The sequence below is a fragment of the Rattus norvegicus genome, chromosome 19 (genome assembly GCF_021556685.1).
Source record: "Rattus norvegicus strain SHRSP/BbbUtx chromosome 19, alternate assembly SHRSP_T2T, whole genome shotgun sequence".
Lineage (NCBI taxonomy): Eukaryota > Metazoa > Chordata > Mammalia > Rodentia > Muridae > Rattus > Rattus norvegicus.
Genome location: NC_141552.1, coordinates 20,451,482 through 20,471,493, shown reverse-complemented (window position 1 = coordinate 20,471,493; position 20,012 = coordinate 20,451,482). Strand labels below are relative to the sequence as shown.

At 43.6% G+C, this 20,012-nt stretch overlaps 2 protein-coding genes and 1 pseudogene across 4 annotated transcripts in view; 1 reads left to right on the top strand and 2 right to left on the bottom strand.

Annotated features, from left to right (window-relative positions):
• Window positions 1-10,212, bottom strand: part of LOC147999051 (uncharacterized) — a 143,793-nt gene extending 133,581 nt beyond the window's left edge. The window contains exon 1 of the mRNA XM_087595714.1: window positions 10,168-10,212. The gene's annotated coding sequence lies outside the window, so the exon portion shown is untranslated. The remainder of the gene's footprint in view (window positions 1-10,167) is intronic.
• On the top strand, window positions 9,335-14,035 carry LOC147999050 (DNA-directed RNA polymerase II subunit GRINL1A pseudogene; annotated as a pseudogene). The gene is made up of 2 exons (XR_015643781.1): window positions 9,335-11,191; window positions 12,960-14,035. The product of XR_015643781.1 is annotated as a DNA-directed RNA polymerase II subunit GRINL1A pseudogene, transcript variant X2 (transcript).
• A 1,051-nt stretch (window positions 14,036-15,086) lies between these two features.
• Window positions 15,087-19,775, bottom strand: LOC147999049 (disks large homolog 5-like). 2 transcript variants are annotated; one of them, XM_087595756.1, is made up of 6 exons: window positions 19,624-19,775; window positions 18,430-18,615; window positions 17,106-17,249; window positions 16,308-16,474; window positions 15,481-15,586; window positions 15,087-15,363 (listed from the first exon to the last, which is right to left on the bottom strand). In XM_087595756.1, the coding sequence occupies exons 2-5, from the start codon at window positions 18,438-18,440 to the stop codon at window positions 15,522-15,524; spliced, it is 387 nt and encodes a 128-aa protein (XP_087451882.1). In that variant the 5' UTR covers window positions 18,441-18,615; window positions 19,624-19,775; the 3' UTR covers window positions 15,087-15,363; window positions 15,481-15,521. The 2 variants fall into 2 exon arrangements, with proteins under 2 accessions (XP_087451882.1, XP_087451881.1); XM_087595755.1 differs by having other exon boundaries at window positions 18,430-18,589.
• Window positions 19,776-20,012: the final 237 nt, after the last annotated feature.

The window sequence follows — 20,012 nt, the reverse complement described above, 5'->3', positions numbered from 1 at the left end:
TTCATGTTTCACCTTTTACATGGAAATCTGTGATTGTATTGAGAAAGTATATGTTCCACGTGACTCATTTCAAATTTATGGAATTAAACTGACTTACTGTCAGTGGAGGTAACTCGGAGAGATAAAGTGAAGAAGAATAATCCAGTATGTCTGCACACAGATGCTGTCTCATTTGGGCTTGTCAATGCTCAGCAGCTGGAGAAGCAAGGGAGAGGCATTGGTGACTCTCAAGCTGAGGTCCTCTAGTCATTATAAGCTGAGCATGACACACAAAGGGTCACAGGCATCACACTAGAATCTAGTAACTAGATTTAACCAACCTATCACATTAATGCTATGTTTGGTGGTACTTTTTGCCCTCTTAGGACCTGGAAGAGGCTTGGGGTTTTCTAAGCCTACTCATAATTTATTATTCTTCCCAACACTATGTGCTTTGTTCTGTTAATGCTAACTGCGGCATCCAATACCTAGGATATTTTCTACTGACATGTGTGACGTGAGACAAAACAATCCATGTCATCCCTCACCTGAATAAACTGCCTTAGAGGACAGTGTAGTTGGAGGGTCCTTCTTTCCTCTCCAAGATCGAGAAACATTTCCAGTCTTCAGACAAGTGTGTCAGCCATTGTCCAGTGACTGTCTTGAGATGTCCACAATGTCAGCTGAGTGAGGGCAGGGCAGGGCAGGGCAGGGCAGGGGATTGGGGCAGAGTCCATGAGATGTCAGTAGGCAACAGGCCAGCTGGGGCTAGTGTGGGTACAGGGCTTCTAGTGTGGGTGTGAGAGGAGGAAATTAGGAATGGTCAGATTCTGATGCAGCATATAGGCGGGAAGCAGCTTAGACCATCACTCAGTGCCATATAGGGACATTGTAGACACTGATAGGCAGTGTGGGGATGGTAGGGTCCCATATACTGCTCTCTGCAGGTGTCAGGAGAGCATACAGTGGCTCTGTCAGACTTATGTCAATCAGGCAGGCACTGGGTGCAAGTGAGAATCATGGGACAAGCCCTGTGTGCAGCCTGGTTTTGGGACATTCCCAGGTGCCCCATGGACTGCAAATTAAAGGCAAAGGACACAGGGAAGCCAGCAATTCCCATGCACAGGACATACATACCTGTAGATCTTTCTAGAATTTCCATAGACTATCTGTCACTAGTCCTCATTATAGAAGGCACCAACATTCTGCCCTCTACTTCAACTTGGTGAGACAGCTATTCTAACTCCAGCAGGAAGGCCTCAGGGAAGACAGTAAGAACTCGCAGGTGACCCCTTTTACTATTGAAACAGGGTCTTCCTATGGAGCCCAGAGTGGCCGTAGGGTCCTAATGCTTCTGCCTCACAGTGACTAGAATTCCAATCCACCCTCAAGAGCAGTTGATTCATCACTAGATCAGACTAAGGACATGTGAGGCCCCAGGGTGCTAGGATTACCAGGGTCCTAGTAAGTTTCTCCAGCCTAAATTACAACCTGAGTCGGTGTTGCTATTTGGGACACCGCCTGATGCCCAGTGACATCACACCTTGGAACTCTTTGTCAAACATAAGCTGGTATGGGAATGAAGTACCCACACAATAAACACTGGTCTGGACACTCCTAGGTCAAGAATCCCCTGTTGGAAATGCCTTGGACCGCAAAATTTTAAATTCTAGATCCTTCTGGCTTTTAGAAGATTTATGAATACAAAAAAAAGAAAGATGGGCATAGTAATTTAAGCCAGTGATCCCAGTCATGGGAAACTGAGTAAGGATGATGGAAGACTGTAAGTTTCAGGGCAACCTGGGTTTCAAGAAAAAAAAAAAGGCATGGTGAAGATTCCACTCAAGTGGAAACCAAAAGGCTTTCACATGGGCCCTGCCATCCACTGGTCAGCACTCTCATCACCACAGCCACTGGCAGACACTGGGGAACATTTCCCACTGTCTCTCTTTGGGATGCAATCCACCCCATGTTTCTATGTGAGGAATCCCCCAAAGGTTGCATCATGTGAGGGACCTAGAAAGTTCCAGGATTGGGAGAATTTAGGAGTTTATAATTAGGGATGATCTACAGCTGTGGCAAAGCCTTTTCCCAGCACATGGCAGCCCTAGGTTTGTCCCCAACAGTAAAAATAAAATCCCCCAAAATAATTCAAACAAAATGGCCTGAAGCCTGAGCCCTGACCAGTCTCCTCAAAAGTGCGCAGGAACCTGGGTCCACATTTAGGACCCAGCACGGCCTCTGTGACCCATGAGAAGGGATCTAATATGGGAATTAGTACAGTATGACTTATCCTTGTGGATACCTGTGGTGACAATAACCACCTGACCCCTGAAAACCCATCTACCTGGGGGGCTCAGCACTCATGTCACCCAAAAATCCCAGATCCTAGGGCCAGCATGGGCAAGTGGTGAAGAAAGTTTGTCTCTCGTGAACATCAGTTGCTGCTCCTGACCTGACTCTATCCTCAGGAGACAATGTCACCCCAGGAAGTGTGGGTGTCAAAGGCTCTTCCCAGGCCAAGCCTGGGATACTGCTTAAGTTCCACAATGCACAGCAGTGCTCACTCTAGAGCTAAATGTTCTACAGCTGAAAGGGGTGGGTGCTCTGCTGACCACACCCCTCCCCTGCAGTATTTAGTGCACTCAGAGTAGTGCTTCAGATGTGAGGGACTTCTTGAGGCTACTCCCATGGAGAATGGCAGATTCATCAGAACGGGGCACAGGGTGAGTTCAGAGCACAGGTGGGAGGAATTTAGGGATGCCAAGCCATGACTAAGACCAGATCCTGGGCTGGAGAACTGGCATCCAAAGTGTGACTGCCTGAATTCCTCTTAGACCAAAAGCCCTGGATCTGAGCTACTTTGGTTCGTGCTCCTAAGTGGGGTCCCAGACACAGCTCAGAATTGGGGCTGTGCATGGACTTTGGTGCTGGCAGCAGGTGGCTTAGCCATAAAGTGCCGAGCTTTCCCATCTGTGCCCACTCAAACTCCTCTGTTTCATTTTAGGTGTGTTTGGTATAGTTTTGAGACAGGGTATCTTGTAGCAGCCCAACTCGCTTTAGGCAACAATATAACATAAAAATAACCTTGAATTCAAGATCCTCCAACCCCTCTGTCCCAAGTCCTGGAATTAAGACCTCCAGCTGTGACCATTTTACTGCAGCATAGGATCCATCTCTATTAGAGTGAGCTTTGGAAATACTGGAGCTCTGACTGTTCCTTAGAATTCAGGTTTCCTTAATTCTTAGCAGGAGTTTTGTGATGATGCTGATGAGAGAGTCAGGAGTTACACTGGGAGAGGTAACAGTCCTGGCAGCCCTGAGTGCGCAGTGAAAGTCAAGACAGAAGCCTGCTAATTAGCACCTGAGTGAAAGTGGGAGGATTCAGAGTTCAAGAACAGACTCAGTTACATACCTAAGACCATATTGCAACATTTTTGTTTCATTTTTGGCTTGTTTTCTTTGAGACAAGGTGTTAATTTATAGCCCTGGCTGTCCTGGAACTCACAATGCCTCTACCTCCCAAAGGATGGAATTAAAGGCATGCGCCAACATGCACTGCCACTAATTAATTTTTAATTAAACATGCTGGCACAATCCAGTAATCCCAGTGCTTAAGAGGCCGAGGCAGGCAGATATCTGGTTTCCTGACAAGTCTGATCTACTGAGAGTCTGTCAGAATAGCCAGGGCCAAACAGAGAAACCCTGTCTCAAAAAATAAACAACAAAATGAATTTGTTTTAAAGAAGAGAGGAACGATTTAACAGAATTAGAGGCAGAGAACCAAAAGGTAATGGGCAGTGCAGAGTCTAGCTTCTGAGATGAAACTGGACACCATGGGGTTAGGGTGGGGATTCTCATCTTGGACTGGAGACAGAGGGTGACTTCAGGCATAGGAGTCTCAGTCAGTCATTAGTCAGGATTCTCAATCAAGAGGATGTTGTAAGATCCAAAATGTGTGAGCAGTGTTCTGCATGAGACTAGAAGAACCTGCCTACCCATACAAAACAGCCAATGAAGAGTAATCACAAGCATACGTCTGGAGGTCCACAAGAGGTTAACGTCCACCTTAGTGTGGATTATTCAGAGCACAGATGGAGAGGAATAGAAGAGCTGATGGTGGCTGAGGCAGGAGAGGAGTTCGGGTGTGAATTTGAGCCAGTAAAGGAGCTTGTAGGTTGGGCAGAGCAATGAGAGGTCTAACAGCATAGCTGTTGAAATCCTTCAGATTAATTTGTCTTAAGAGTCTCATGCCATAGCCAAGGACAGGAGTAGATCTGACTATTGGGTGGCTGGGCTCACATAGCCCAACAGGTTTGGCCTTGCATCTGTGGGATTTTAAGTCTCTCCCTTTAGACACAGCCATGGAGAAGGTGTAGCAGTGAAGGTGCAGATGGCTTTGCAATGCTTGGCTTATGGTATTGAGTACTTCATGCTCCACAGAGCTAGGAAATGTCCTAGAAGCCAGGGAGGCTGAGCATGAGGAAGACATGTCTCCAGGAGAGAAAAATGATAACCAAAGTCACTAAGAACTTCCTGAATCACAGTGTCTGTTAACCATATATTTTATTTACTTATTTTTATGGGCCTGAGTGTTTCACCTAATAAATGCTTGTGCACTATGTGGTATGTCTGGTGCCCATGAAGTCCAGAACGATTCCATTGAACTGCAATTACAGGCTAATAGGAGCCACCATGTGGGCACTGTGAACTGAACCCTGGTCTTCTGCTCTTAGCCACTAAACCAACCATCTCTTCAGCACCCCCCCCATTGTATTGTCATTAAGATTTAACCATTTGGCCTTCAGTATTTGAATAAATGCAGGTGTGACAAGAGTTATAGTTAACATGATGGTTCAGGCACAGACAGGCAGGCATCTCATTGTAGAAAAAATATAAATCGTTTCTTTCTTTCTTTCTTTCTTTCTTTCTTTCTTTCTTTCTTTCTTTCTCTTTCTCTGTTTTACTCTTGGAGACAGGGTTTCTTTTGTGTAGCTGACCTGGAACTAGCTCTATAGAGGGAGCTGGCCTAGAATTCACAGAGATCTGTCTGCCTCTGCCTCCCAAGTGTTAGGATCAAAGGCCTGTGCCACCACCACCACCACCACAAATCCCCCTTTTTAAAGGAAAAATGTAGCCCTACATGGCAGCACAAGTTTAGTCCCAGTATAGACATTTTTCTAAAGTTCCTGAAGGGCTTGCTGCCTTCCCCTTTAGCCCTGGCTAACATGAGAGCTCCACACCTATGGGGTTTGCTTCATAAGAGTCTGGAGGATGAGGGTCACAGGCTGATATATCTGTGTACAGCAAAGGATGCCTGGTGAAGGTCAAGTGGGTACAGATCAGCAGGTAAAGGCTCTGCCACCCAGCCTCATGGCCTCAGTTTGATCATGGGTGAAAGCAGAGAACTGAGTCCACATTGTGTCCTCTGCTCTCCGTGTGCATATCATGGCACAGGAACACCACAAACTACATAAAATGTAAAATGCTGAAATGCTGAGAGAAGAGGCCTATGGTAGGCGCCTCCTACACCTGAGACTTCCAACCCCAAAAAGCAGGGGGTAGAGAGTGAGGATGCAGAGTGCACACAGGTCAGGACAAGTCCATGTTACTGAAGCCTAAATGAGTGGTGGGCAGGGTCAGGGGCACCATGAGGGACATCAGGAGCTTCTGCACTTTGTAGAATTACAGGGTTCCATGTTTCACATGCCCATGATTTGCCCCCTACTGCAGGGAGAAGCCAACACCAGAAGCCTCCAGCTCCCAGCCCTGCTTTTGCCATGTAGGTTTAACCAGAAGAGCTTGGAAGTCCCTGGACCTGGACTCTCAGGTGGTTGTGAGCCACCTGACCCGGGTGCTGGAGACTGAACTCAAGTCTTCTGCAAGAGCAGCAAAGACCCGTGCGCTGCCTGGCCCAGCCTGGGCTGTGAAATGGTGTTTATTTTCATCTGAACAAGCCCAACAACAGTTTAGGTCCCTAGAAGCCACATAAACCTGGATGCAGTAGTGTCTGTCATCCAGCCCTTCCCACAGGGAGATAGGAGCCTAAAGTGGACAGTCTCTAGGATTAGGGGGAAGGGCTAGCCTAGCATAAACAGCCATGGATGAGAGGTAGAAGGTGAGGACCTGTGCTCAGGTTGTCCCTGACCTTTACACAAGCACATGAGTACCTGTACTCACAGAAACGCCATAGAGACATAGGTGAGAAAAGAAATAAAAACAAACAATATTGAAAATACAATACACTGGGGTGGAGGGAAGGCTCAGTGGTTAAGACCACTGACTGCTCTTCCAGGGGATCTGAGTTCAATTCTTAGGAACCACACTGTGTCTTATAACTATTTCTAATCTCATCTACTACCCTCTACTGTTGTGTCTGAAAACAGGGACAGTGTACTCACTCATATGGACAAAATAAATAGTTTTTGTTTTAATCCTTTTCTAAAAAAAGAAACTCTTCTGTGACACATGATCATTGTGTGATTCCAGATGTCCCTAAGTCAGTACAGTCCTATTGCTACATGGTCCACCAGTTGTGTCAGCTTTGGTAGTAGAGTGGCTCAGTTGAAAAGTTGCTGGTCACAGTGAACAGGCAGCCTAGAAAGCTCATCATGAGCAGAGAAGGCTGTGCTGTGTCCTAGTCCTCTACCCGACAATGCCACCTCATCCCTACGAATAGAGCAAAAAAGAACAGATGAGGAATCTTCCAGGTTTCTTTCCTCTTTGATTTCTTTATTAACCTAGCCCCTGTGCTACATGTAACCTTGTCACATCCTCTGTCCCATCCCTAAGCCCTCTACCTGTCAAATAAGACAGGGGTCTTGCTTTGGGGGGAAGCTCTGGTCCCTCTCTGTCCTAAGAGGCTCTGAGCCATCGCTGAAAGAGAGTCCTCTGAGGATTGAGGGAAGTCCATAGCCAGTGCTCTGACTTCCAGGAAGGTTTGAGGAAGGTGGTTTTCTTCTTGTGGTGCTTCTCTTAGGAGCAGCCCACACTTGTGCCCAGCTCCCACTGTCAGGAAAAGGCGGGTGGCTCTGGTCTTTGCACAGCTCTCCAGCTGAATGAACAGTGCATCTCTCCTCTCTCTCTTGCAGGAAGTCTCCAGTCTCTGGTGCAGGTGCTGTTCCCAAGGCAAAGGAAAGGGAAGTGCAGAGTGAGGACTCCCAGGATCCTTTAAAACATTGTCTGCATTGTCTTCATTAATTTTTATGTTTAATTTTTATTCCATGTGTATTGATCTCCTTGTAGGGGTATGCATTCCAAAGCATGAGTGTTGAAGGTGGAGGAAAAGCCATGGGAGTCACTTTATCCTACTGTATGGGGTCCCAGGCTCTGAACCAGGTTGTTGAGCTTGGCTACAAAGAGCTTTCATACTGAATTTCCTGCTGGCTCTGATTTCAGGGAGAGCGTCTCATAGAGCCCAGATTGGACAGTAAACTACTGATCATCCTGCCTCAAGTATTGCCATCTAGTTCATGAAAGGATTGAGTTATTGACAGGAGGAACTGGGGATGTGCAGAGGTGCATGACTGAGGCTATCTCTGCTCAGTGGCATGCCTTTGGGGACTGATAGTTTTCATCACTGAGATGTCATTTGACTGCAGTGCTTCTCTGGAGAGGAGGAGTCTCTTTTGCCAGGGCATCAGGCTCTCCAGACAGGCCTGGAAGGTGGAGGACTAGAGGCCAGGCCTGCATTCCTCTTCAGAAGCTGCATTTACCACTCTGGACAGTGCTATAGCACAGGGTCACATATCCAGTTCTACCCTGAGACCTGTTGATAAAGAATGTTTATCCTGGGACAATGTCTATCATCGGTTCAAGGTGTGGGCCAACCAACTTATTATAAAGGATGATAGTGCTTGGTTGAAAAAGGCAGTAACTTTCTATGAACCATATATTAAGTCTTTATGTATACTAAAATTAACAATGGAAAGAACAGTGGTAGGAGAGGAAGCTAGAGGACAACTGCTGCAAATGCTTGCTTTTGAAAATGCTAATGAAGAGTACAGGAGAGCATTATTACCTAGAAAGGAAACTGGGGATATTAATGCTTATATGAAGGCATGGAAGAGGATATCTTTTGTGAAAATGGAAAGATGCATTTTTGGCACGTATTGATCCAGATAGAGTTATTAAATTATACATTGAAATACTCTTGAATATCCTATAGGCAGTTTAGCTCAAGATGAGTTGCCTTTAGAATGGATATATATTAAATTTAACTTTAACAAAACATTAACAACATATGAGGAACAAATTTCTTTAATTATTCAGCAAGGCATACAACGACCTGTTACACTGTGGGGATATGATTGTGCTGCTTTTGTTTTCTCATTAAGCAAATATAAAGTGGATTATTTAATGCAGACCTCTGAAGTTTCTCAATTAGCCATGATTTCTTACACTAGAAATACTGAATTTCATTTTCCCCATAGTAAATTCTGGGATTGCTTAAGAAAACAAAAAAAATTGTGATAAATACACTAATTTCTGTTGATCCCTTACCATCTGCCGTTACTGTGTTTACAGATGGCTCTAAGACCAAAGAACTAAGACAGATGGCTTATTGGACCAAAGGTAAATTTGGGGACAAGAATCTTCTTTTGGGTCAGTACAACAAAATGAAGTATTAGCAGTAAATAATGTATTGCTGGATTTTACTCATGATGTAAAAATATTAAGGGCGAGTCAGCTTATGTTGTAGGAGTAGTACAGAATATTGTAACTGCTGTTGTTTCTACATCTAAGCCTATATTAAATGTTATTCTCACATATTAAAGGACTATTGTTATTCTGAAACTCTAGAATATTTATTACACATATTAGATCACATTCAAGATTGCCAGCATCTTTAACACATGGCAATCATATGGTAGATCAATTAGTGGCATTTGCTACCCCAGAAGAAAACAGTCATAATCATGCCAATACAGGATATTTGGATATTAAATATAAGGTTCCCTATTCTGAAACCAAACAAATTATTGCTAATTGTCGTATTTGTGAGCCTTCACTTATAAAATGTATTCCATCTGAAATTAATCCCAGAAGAATGCAACCTAATACATCGTGGCAGATGGATGGAACCCATATTTCTGAGTTTGGTCGCCTTTCATATATACATGTAAGCATAGATAATGTTTCAAAATTTGTATGGGCTACACCATTGCCAGGAGTACGCACTGTTCATGTTATACAGCATCTATTGGAAACTTCTGCTGTTATGGGACCGCCTTCTAAAATTAAAACTGATTATGGACCAACATATATTTCTTATCAATTTAAACAATTTTGTCGGCTCTTCCGGGAAAATGGCGACTCCTGCACGTGCTCCAGAGTTGCTGCAGCCAAGGAGCCTGCGACCTCCATGGGCCCTGCTGGGGAACCCTGCCTGCGGGGCCAGCCTCAGCCCATGCACAATGTGCTCCCTGCCCCGAGGCTTCGAGCCCCCAGTTCCTGAGGACTTGGGGCAGCAGAGTTTGGCGGAGCTGCGGGAGAGGTTGAGGCGCCAGGAGAGACTTTTGAGCAAAGAAAAATTCATTTGCAAATTGCCCGACAAAGGTAAAAAGATCTCAGACACCACTGCCAAACTGAAAGCTGCCATTTCAGAAAGTGAAGAGGTCAGAAGGAGAACTGAACTACTTCATCCTGTCAGTGTTGACTGTAAGCTAAGGCATAAAGCAACCACAAGAGTTGATACCGACATAGACAAGGCCCAGAATTCTGACCTGATGCTTGATACTTCATCATTAGTTCCTGAATGTTCGTCAGTAGACATTGAATCATCTAAAACAACCTCAGAAACTCAGGGACCTACACAGCTCACTCACAAAGGCAATGAAGAGACTTTGGAGACTGGCTGCATAGTGAGTACCAGCCCGTCTGTCAGCATCACAGCCCAGGCTCCCCCATCTGAAGTTAATGAACATCTCCCCCAGCATTCAAGTCAAGCGGAAGAGGTTTCCAGCAGCCTCGACAGTCTGTTTATCACTAAATTGCAAAAGATCACAACTGCAGACCAGACTGAACCCTCAGAAAAAAACACCAGCACTGAGAACTTTCCAGGACTGCAGAGTGAGACTCCTAAGAAGTCTCATTACCTGACAGTGCTAGAAATGCGAGCTAGAAACCCAGTGCCCCCTCCTCATAAGTTTAAGACCAATGTGTTACCCACACAACAGAGTGACTCACCAAGTCAGTGTCAGAGGGCTCAGTCTCCTGCTTCCTCAGAAGAGCAGCTATGCAGGGCTAGGCAGCATCTTGATGATGTCACAGCAGTTCGCCTTGTTCTGCTCCACCACCTGCCTGCACAGCTGCTCTCCATAGAAGAGTCGCTGGCTCTGCAGAAAGAGCAGAGGCAGAATTATGAGGAGACGCGGGCAAAGCTCGCAGCACAGAAACAAGCCGAGAGACTGAATATTACAATGCAGAGCTACAATCGAGAAGGGGAGTCTTCAGGGAGATACCGAGAAGTGAGGGATGAAGATGATGCCCAGTCCTTGGATGAATGCTGAAAATGAGCGCTGGGAGATCCCGGGAGTTGACTGTTGAGCTTACATTGTCTCATCGAACTTCCTAACAAGTACCAAGACAGTGTCAGACCTTGTTGAGGGACATCAGTTTAAGTTACACAAAGGTAGCTACAAAATAAGAACCCAGTTTGTCTTTCAGAAGATGATCTTCACATGCTTGAACAGTTCAATATTTGAACATTGTGTTTGGCCTTATTGTGTTACAGTTTTGCAGTATATTGTGCATTGATCTGATATTTTAGTGTGAGTAGAACACACGTTTTCTTTAAGATATCTGCTTTTTCCTTCTTCGTATTCTTATCAGATAGCACTGCTTACACCCCTTCTGGTGAAATACTTTGTTACCCCAGGCACCTAAAGTGAATTAGGAAGGCCTGGTCCCCTCACTCGAGAAATGAGGGGAGCAGTCTAAAGAATGGTACGCATGCTTGCATGGACAGGTTCCTGAGACGCTGGATGTGAAATGCCGCACACAACACTCGGGAACCACCACCACTGTGTCTGCTGCTCTGTCCTCTCTTGGGGCGACTGCTGTCACCTGTGATGAGGTTAAGGAGCACGTGGAAGAAGTGCTGGGTGGGGAGGGTCTTCTGACCTGGTGTGGGGAACTGCTCCTGGCTGCCCTAGGCTTGAACTCATTGCCATCTGGGATGATAGGTCCCTGTACAGGACACTCGTGCTTGGTAAGGAAACCTGTGTTTTTCTAAGAGTTACAGTTGAATTGTCAGTTAATTGCTTTTTTTCCTTGTTAAACCCACAGAGGTGTTTACAGGCTGCAGAAACCTCAGTTCTGTATGTGCACATTTGTGCTTTTTAAAATGATTATATGATCATTTTCAGCAAAGATAACAATGTTATCAAAAAGCCTTTGTCTATTATGTGGAACTTGTAAAGGAGAAATAAAATACCAATCAGAGCAAAAAAAAAAAACCATTTTGTCAATGATATCATATTGTACATATTACTGGTATAGAATACCATCCACAAGGACAAGCTTTTGTTGAAAGAGTTCATCATACCCTGAAATGACAAATTATAAAATTAAAAAGGAGGAAAAGAGATGACCTTACACAGCCTGAATGGGGTTGGCATACCAGTCCCAGAGTAATATTGGCATAAGCATTATTTTTTATTAATCTTCTTAATTTACCACAAGAAAGGCCCGGTGACAGATACAAGTAGGGGCTGGAATTCCACCCTGGAGAAGAAAATGTTTTTCTCACTTGGCCTTAAGCTATATTCTGCTGTGTCCTGTTTCTGTGGAAATGGTTCTAACGCTCTCTTGGTAATGGTGAGTATATTTTGATTATAATAAGATAGGTAATTTGTTATATGAATATTTTGAGAAAAAGCCTTTGTTTATTCGTATTTCTTTGTTTAGTCTTCCCTCAGTTGTTCCTGGTATCCTGGGAATAATGATCTTACGGTATCTTGACAAAATGAAAATTGTTGTTATGCATATTCTATATGCAGAGCAGATAGACTCTTTATTGAACTTCTCCCTGAAGGCATGGAATAGACCATATGGATAAAAAGTGCCCGAGATGCTGAATGACAGGAAGGGACCTTACTGTATGTAGGGGAGAGGGTTTTGTCTCCTTACAGGATGGGGGACAATTCTGGTTACCCGGGAGACGGATCCAAGCACAGAATGATAAGAACCGCTCCCTACCCTCAGAGGAATCCAGTTAAACCAGCTACATTTTCTCCTGATGGATGTTCTCCGGAGATGAAGGAGGTGTCCTCCATTACTGAGGCCCTGGCTTCTCTTTGTGTCGCCAAAAGACAGCAGAGCAGGATCGATGCAGTGACAACCCCATTACCTAGGTGAAGCGATTAAGCCCTGAAAGGAAAACTATGTTGTCTCCTACAGGAAGTCCTTTACTGCTGAGCACGTATTGTTAGCAGTGTGTGCTTTGCTCACGGTTTCTTCTGTCGCGGCCAATGCGAGTTATCAGGCTTATATTCCTTGTCCACCTTTATTTGAACCTGCTACTTGGCGGGGAAACAGATGTGGTTTTATACACCACCCCAAGCATTTTATCATCTCTTTGGAATAATTTGACCTTTTGAATAGACGTGATGGAGCTTTGTATAATTTTCCTTATGCTGGATTAAAGATGCCTTTGTGTTTAGGACAGAGACCAGGCCTACAAATGGGTTATTAAAATTGGCGATTACCAGGAATAATTGTTACAGGCTCCAGGATTGACAGCTTGGTCTATAACCAAAATTGGAATAACATTACATTTGTTAGCATTTCAGTATATCCTATTTGTGCTTGGTTTACTTATGTAGGCTTAAAATATCTCCCATGCAATTGGAAATACTGCCCTGGCATGTTTGGAAAAATTATTGAAGATAAATGAATAAATTGGGGTCCTTATGGCCAATTATTAATACATGTTCAGAATGGAATGTTACCACTTGTGATTTGTCAAATGTTACCAGGATGAACTGAGAGGAGAATGAACGCCTTAATGGATGCTTGCTGATGGAATGTGGAGATGGAGGCATTGGTGATAACCGACTGGCCTCTGTGGAAGATCCTACTGCATTTCAAGCTCATTTGTGGAAGACTGTCACTGCATTAAAAGAAGATGTGCTTGCTAATGGAAGCTTTTCTGGGACACTCAATCTGCCTCTCAGTATAATTTTACAACATTTAAGAAAGACAAGGTTACTACTTGTATTCCTATGCCATATTTCTTTTTAATAGGTAGATTTAATTTTGCCAATGGATTTGCTTGTACTAACTGTCATTAGTATTCATGTATTAATTCATCTATTATGTTTAATATAAATCAATATTCTATTATGATATTCAGCAAAAAATATATGTATGAATGCCTGTTAATTTGAGACATCATTGGTCTCAAGATCCTCTTAATTATATGATTATTGAATTTTTTAATAATCTGCTGAGGAACAGTAAAAGAATTATTGGAGTTTGTAGCTACTATGTTAAGCCTTATTTCTGTTGCTACTTTGGCAGCCATTTCCAGCATAGCATTAAAAACATCTATTGAGACAGAGCATTTTGTTGAAGACGGGCATAAAGATTCACATGAGTTATGGATAGAGCAAACTAAAACTGATACTAGACTTCAACATCAAGTAGATGTTTCAAAACAAACAGTAGAATGGTTGAGTCGAAAGATGTTATTTATTGAAAAATATGAGGATTTAAGATTTGATTGAAATCCTACTACTTTTGTGTTAATAAATATATGGATAATGATACGGAACATGATTGGAAGTTAATTCAAGCCTATTTGGAAGGTAATGAAAGTGCTACAAAAGTAATTAATGCCTTGAAATACGATGCTCGAATGTCTTTTGGTAAACAGCTAGAAGATACTACCCCTATGGAAATAGCGAAATTATTGGCTGATCAATTGACAGGATTAGATCCCAAGGCTTGGCTTCAAAGGATATTCCATAGCTTGGGAGGAGCTAGTTTTGCCATAATCTTATGTACATTATGTATTATGTTGCTTTATTTTTACATGATTAAACCCCTACAAAGACTTTTGCTATGTTATGGAAAGTGTTTCTTTTAAAACAAAAGAAAAAAGAAGGAATTGTTAAGACATAGAGATGCAGCTCCCAGGCAGGGTCAAGAAAGGCCTGGTGACAGATACAAGTAGGGGCTGGAATTCCACCCTGGAGAAGAAAATGTTTTTCTCACTTGGCCTTAAGCTATATTCTGCTGTGTCCTGTTTCTGTGGAAATGGTTCTAACGCTCTCTCGGTAATGGTGAGTATATTTTGATTATAATAAGATAGGTAATTTGTTATATGAATATTTTGAGAAGAAGCCTTTGTTTATTCGTATTTCTTTGTTTAGTCTTCCCTCAGTTGTTCCTGGTATCCTGGGAATAATGATCTTATGGTATCTTGACAAAATGAAAATTGTTGTTATTCATATTCCCAGCTATATAGGGATTAATAAAGCTTGCAACTGTGTGCAGTTGTTTCTGCCTTTGCTGTGCACCAACTGTGTCCTGGGGGTATGCGACCGTACCCAAGGCCCCCAATTCACTAGACATTGACAGTGGGTCACCCCACAAAACACAGATGCTGGAGGATGATCCTGACCCACAATGAGCAGTGGGAACACCAGAGCCCTGTAGGGATGCCTGGCAAGCTAACTCATTGAGCATGCACAGCTCAGTAAATTTCCTGTGAATACACATCTCCTGAGATCTCTCTATTTGATTGGAGGTGATCCTGTCCACCTAATACAGTACATGATGTGGAAGGACAAAAGCACCTGCAGGAGCTGTGGTGATGACTCACAGAGTAGAGCATCTGCTGCTCTCTCAGAAGAACCACATGGACCCTAACAATTGGGTAAAGCATGTCAGTGATTACTTCATAAAGTGTGTGTCCGAGAAACAGCCACATTATCCACACAAAAGACACTGTCACACTGGGTACCCCTTGGTGACTTTGAATTCACTTATTAGCCCAGGATCCATGGAACATGCAGAGATCCATCTCCACCTGTCAGTTCTAAGTCCACAGGAGGGGACAGAACCCTTGAATAAGAATGATGGTCTTAAGAGTCAAGAGATAGAATTCAATTTTTATTCATAAGGAATTCATTTTTACAACAAAACAGGATTAAAACAAATAAATTAAAATATTAAAAATTTTTCAAAAGATAAAAACAGTAACAAGAACATATAAATATGAAACAACAAAAAGAAAATTTCAATTAAAATCATAACAAAAATATTTCTAAATAGCACACTCTTAACGAACATTTAGAAGCACAGATGTATTGCTGTTTCTCCTCGTGCACACATAATGAAAGGAGGTCCCACAAGTTGTCTCTCAGGTGCTGTTTTCTGAGAAGAAAGTAAGACCTCAATCAGTCAGGCTGGCTTAGTGTTATATAAATTTAGGGTCTCTAAGCAATGACAAATTAACTCTGAGGAAGAATACTCATCCAAAAAATTTGTTACCATTCAGGATGTTTGTCATCAGGGACTCCTGAGAAAGCAACTTATTCTTCAGGAAGCTCTCTTACTGGGGTGTGTCCAATTCCAGCTCTCTTGCACTTTCTGAGACCTGGGAGAGGAAGGCAGTTTTTCAGACAATGATTTGGTGGGGAAATGCTAGCCAGCTGTCAGAAGGCTGCCTTCTACCACCTCAGTTCTATTGGACAGTCAGCATGGACCTTTTAACTGATATCATTGTTGCTAACTCTTTGGGAAGGGCAAAATCTCCAGAGAGCCTCAAAGTAATGTGGGCTGCCAATATGGGACCCAGACTTATACCAGTGCAAACCAAGAACAGGGAAATGGAAGGAACCTCATTGGGTTGCAGGAAGAAAGGAGATGTCCATACGTCACCAAGGTTAAAGCCAATGACATGTACTAATTTGACATTTGCACTTGGTTCTTATCCCAGAAAGGTGCTTCCTACACAAGAAGTCACATGACCAGAGAGTGTCATTTGTCAAAGGACCAAGAACTTATTCATAACTCTACAGAGCATCCAATCTATCATATGGATATGCAATAATGAGGTATGTTATTAATCTGTCACCATTTCTATACTGCAGCTTCAAAAAGAGCAGACAAATATACTTGCAAAATAATTCAGTTTCTGAAAAGTGGTTGGCTTCCCAGAATACTTGTGCATAGGCAGAGCAATGAACAATTCCATTACATGAGGTGGTTGGCTGGTTGTGAGTGTAAATTAGAAAGGTGGTAGGAGAGAGCAAAGATGTATCAAATTGGCAAACTTTATCAGATATTTTAAAGCTAACACAGCTGCTCATCCCTACCAGATGACGCTGGGTCTGGACGTTGCTGGTCTTTATCTTTCTTGTTGAAGTCAACCAAATATTTCTGGTTGAGTGCACAATCAAGATGTACCTCCTTGCTCTCCTGCTTCAGTGGGACCAACTTCTTCCTACATGTGTTCTCCATCAGGAGCTGGCTGAGCAGGTTTCTGGAAATACAGTCTGCATAGTAAGATCATGCTGCCCCTTTCTCCGATTCCCACTCCCGAGTGCCACTAACTCCACCAGGACCCAGATACCCATGAAGACTTAATAGAATTCATTTCGATACACATAAGCCTGCTGCACAAACCACAAAGAGTAAATTCCGGGAAGAATAAATTGTTTGTTTGGCCCGAGCACCAATTAGTGTCCACATCTCTGAAAAAGAACATGGATCTACAACTATCCATGAAAGCCCAATGCATGGGGCCAACATCAATTAGTAGTGGGCCAACACCCTCAAAGGAGGTCAGTAGAACTAAGAGAAGCTCATGCTAACCATGTGGTCCACACACTGAGTTTTGTGAAACCTGGTATGAAACCATAGGTCCAGGTCAGCCTAATAACCTGCTGACTTCAATCAGTGCTGTTCTATCTAGAGCCTTCTGAAGATGCCTAGACAATCCTGGGATGAGTAACAGTCTTTTATGGAACTGAAAACTGAGTCCTAATGACCCTGGCACACTGATGTGTAAACAGCACAAGAGATAGAACCAGAGCTGAAGACCGTCCAATCCAGAACAAAGAAAGTCAGAAATGGCCATTCCACAAGTGATAGCCTTTCTGACCAGGACTTACCTAGAGAAGGTCATCTCCTTCTTCAGCTTATGGCTGTTCTCATGGATCTCAGTGTTCTCCATCTCTAAGTTGTGCAGAATTGACATGACCGCCTCCTCCATTCTCTCCAGGTCTCCATAATATGGATTTGGCCTGAAGTGTGGCCTGGCCCCAAATGATAGAATCCAATGAACATCGGCATTTAGGAATATATGAACTCAGGGTGGGTCCTGTACTACCCCAGTCCTGGAAGGACACCTTCTGAATTCTACATATTGGATCTTCTTCAGCTTCAGAAACGTGTTTTTCTGTGTCCAGGACACCAGAATCTCAGCATCCAGATGGAGGCTTCCCTGGCTCCCTTTGTTCAATCAAGAGGAAATCTGCAGTCAAGCCAGTTAAGCTATCAAGAGCCTAGGCCACACCTCTCCATGCTCCCCCACCCCAACACACCCAGAAACCTGTGATTACTTTTCTCCTGTTTTGATAACGGACCTTATATCAACACAAAATTATAATCTGCACAAGGAATACAAGTAAACAGACAATCATGGCCACATAGTCAAAGAACTGTGCTGTTGACAGTGGGGCTCCCAGAACAAAGCATTCACATGACCATGAAAGTGTTACAGGTAAATACTCAGGCCAAGACATAGACCCCTAGATTCCAAGTGTGGAGGGAAATATAAACATATAAAAGTTGTCCATATGCATTTGGATGTATGCACATACAGACTCACAGACTGAGAAATACCCACAAAAAAGAGAAATGTAAAAACAGAGTCAGAGAAAGAGAAAGAGAAATATGGAAACAGAGAGTACTGTGAAAACCAGGAGAAATGCATCCACCATTGCTGTCTCAGAGGGCAAGACACACAGACAATAACAAACATGCCTGAGCCTGAGACCTTCTAGTCAAGCATTGAGATGAACAGTTTGGGACCAGGCCCCTCAGGCTGCTGCCTGGATCTTCCAGCACTCAGTCCCCTGCCTAGCAAGTACAGAGACTCACCATAAACTCACTGCAATTACAATCTTGCAAAGCCACCAGCTGTCAAGGGCTTTGCAAATGCACACTAGACACTCACTCTCCCTGACTTTATCCCCGAATTCTTCATTCAGACCACAAGTTCTGCTTTTCAATAAATTGAAGCAGATGAGTCCATTTTCCATCTCGCTCCTCAGGAAGGGTCAAGGTTCTGAATCTCCTCTATATGGGAGGTGAGGTTTAGCATAGGGTGGTTAGGGAGGCACAGCTTTCTAGAACCCAAAACCTTAATAGGATAAGATGAAGGTGACCTTTCAGTCCCAGGAATGAAACCAGAGCATTTGGAGCGATTCATACCTGTTCTTCATGGATCTCTCTGTCAGAAACCTCAGGCGATCTCTCAGGTCATTTCTCTCCTCGGTAATGAGCTGCAGCTCTTTAATCAGCCTCTCCTTTTCCTTCTTGGCCTGATTCTCGCTTAGGTCAGTGCCAGGGGATGATGTTTCTCTCCCAGCGTCTGTAGGTAGAAGAACACAAGGGAACCTGCATGGGGAGAAAGCATAGAGTGTACATACACCACAGTGAGGCCTAAACAGGAGAACAAACCTGGAACCCAGTGTCACTGCTAGGCGATTGGTCTATGCTTAAGAGGCCTCCTCAGTGGATCTCAGTTCTCCCACCACTCTATAGAGACCAAGAGATGTAAGCAGCCAGGTGTTCCCTATTCCGGACATCAAGTGCCTACATGTACCACGGAGATGGCTTCTCCAGGATTATCATCAGCTGAACCGGGTACAGCTTGGTTTCAGGACCCTCACCCCTGTGGGTTCAGAACTCAGATGATAAATTCACCATCCACAAGACTTGAGTGATTGGAGAAACTCAGATGTCCTACCCTGATACTCTAGGCCAACAACTTTGGATTAAATACACATTTCCATGGAGGACAAGGTCAACAGACTTATCAGTTCCCCTATTTGAAATACCAAATGCCCGAGAATTTCCAATAGGTTACAGGATGAATCTTGGTCCACATGTTCCAAATACTTTTGGTATTTTAGAAACATGTTTGTAACACACAACCTCTAATATATAAAGCTAACAATGACCCTGCCAGTTAGAAGAAATCAGAGGAGGTCTAATAACATAAGGTTATTGCCTGGAGCACAATTCTCCCCCTGTTCCTACTGTCAGATATCCACTGTATTTAAAGAAGCAATGATAGTGAAGTACATTGCTGCCCTGTCTAAACTCAGAAAAGGTGGACCCTCCATGACTACTGATGGTATTATTATATCAATGTAACATAACAAATGCACTGTAAAAGTAAAGACCAGAAGTTCACAGAATAATAGCATTGGCCTTACCATATCCTCCCAGTGGAGATGGGGAAACTAAAGTTCTGAAATCCTGACTTTCAGGAATTGTGATATTCATGGAAATTCAATTCCTTTTCAGATGCTCCATTTGTTGTGGCCCATTGCTAGAAAGGTCAGCGTAAGCCTGCAGCCCCCCTGGCAGGAAGCTCAAAATACACTGCCCAGAACTTACTCATCATTCCCCAGAAGTGCTGTCTTTGTCCATCATTACTTTGAGGCGAAAGGCTAGACTCCTTCACTTTAGTCTCTCCAGAATTGACATTTCCCCTCCCAAAACGCTTGCGAAGACGGGAAAACATGTCTTAGCTTGTAACCGCCAGACTCAGACTGAGAGAAACTAGGGCACTGGTTGTCACTACAACACTGGTGACATCACAGAGGATGCCAGAACTCTCTAGGAGACAATAGAATGTCCAAGAAGGGACAGCTGATGTCATGGGGTGCAGACTTTGCCTCCCTGCTAATATTCTCCCTGTACTGAGCATAAGCAGAGGTGCCCTTTCCAGGAGACTTTCCTGGGGCAGAGCCACTGAGCATCTCCTGCTTCCAAAGCCAAACTTT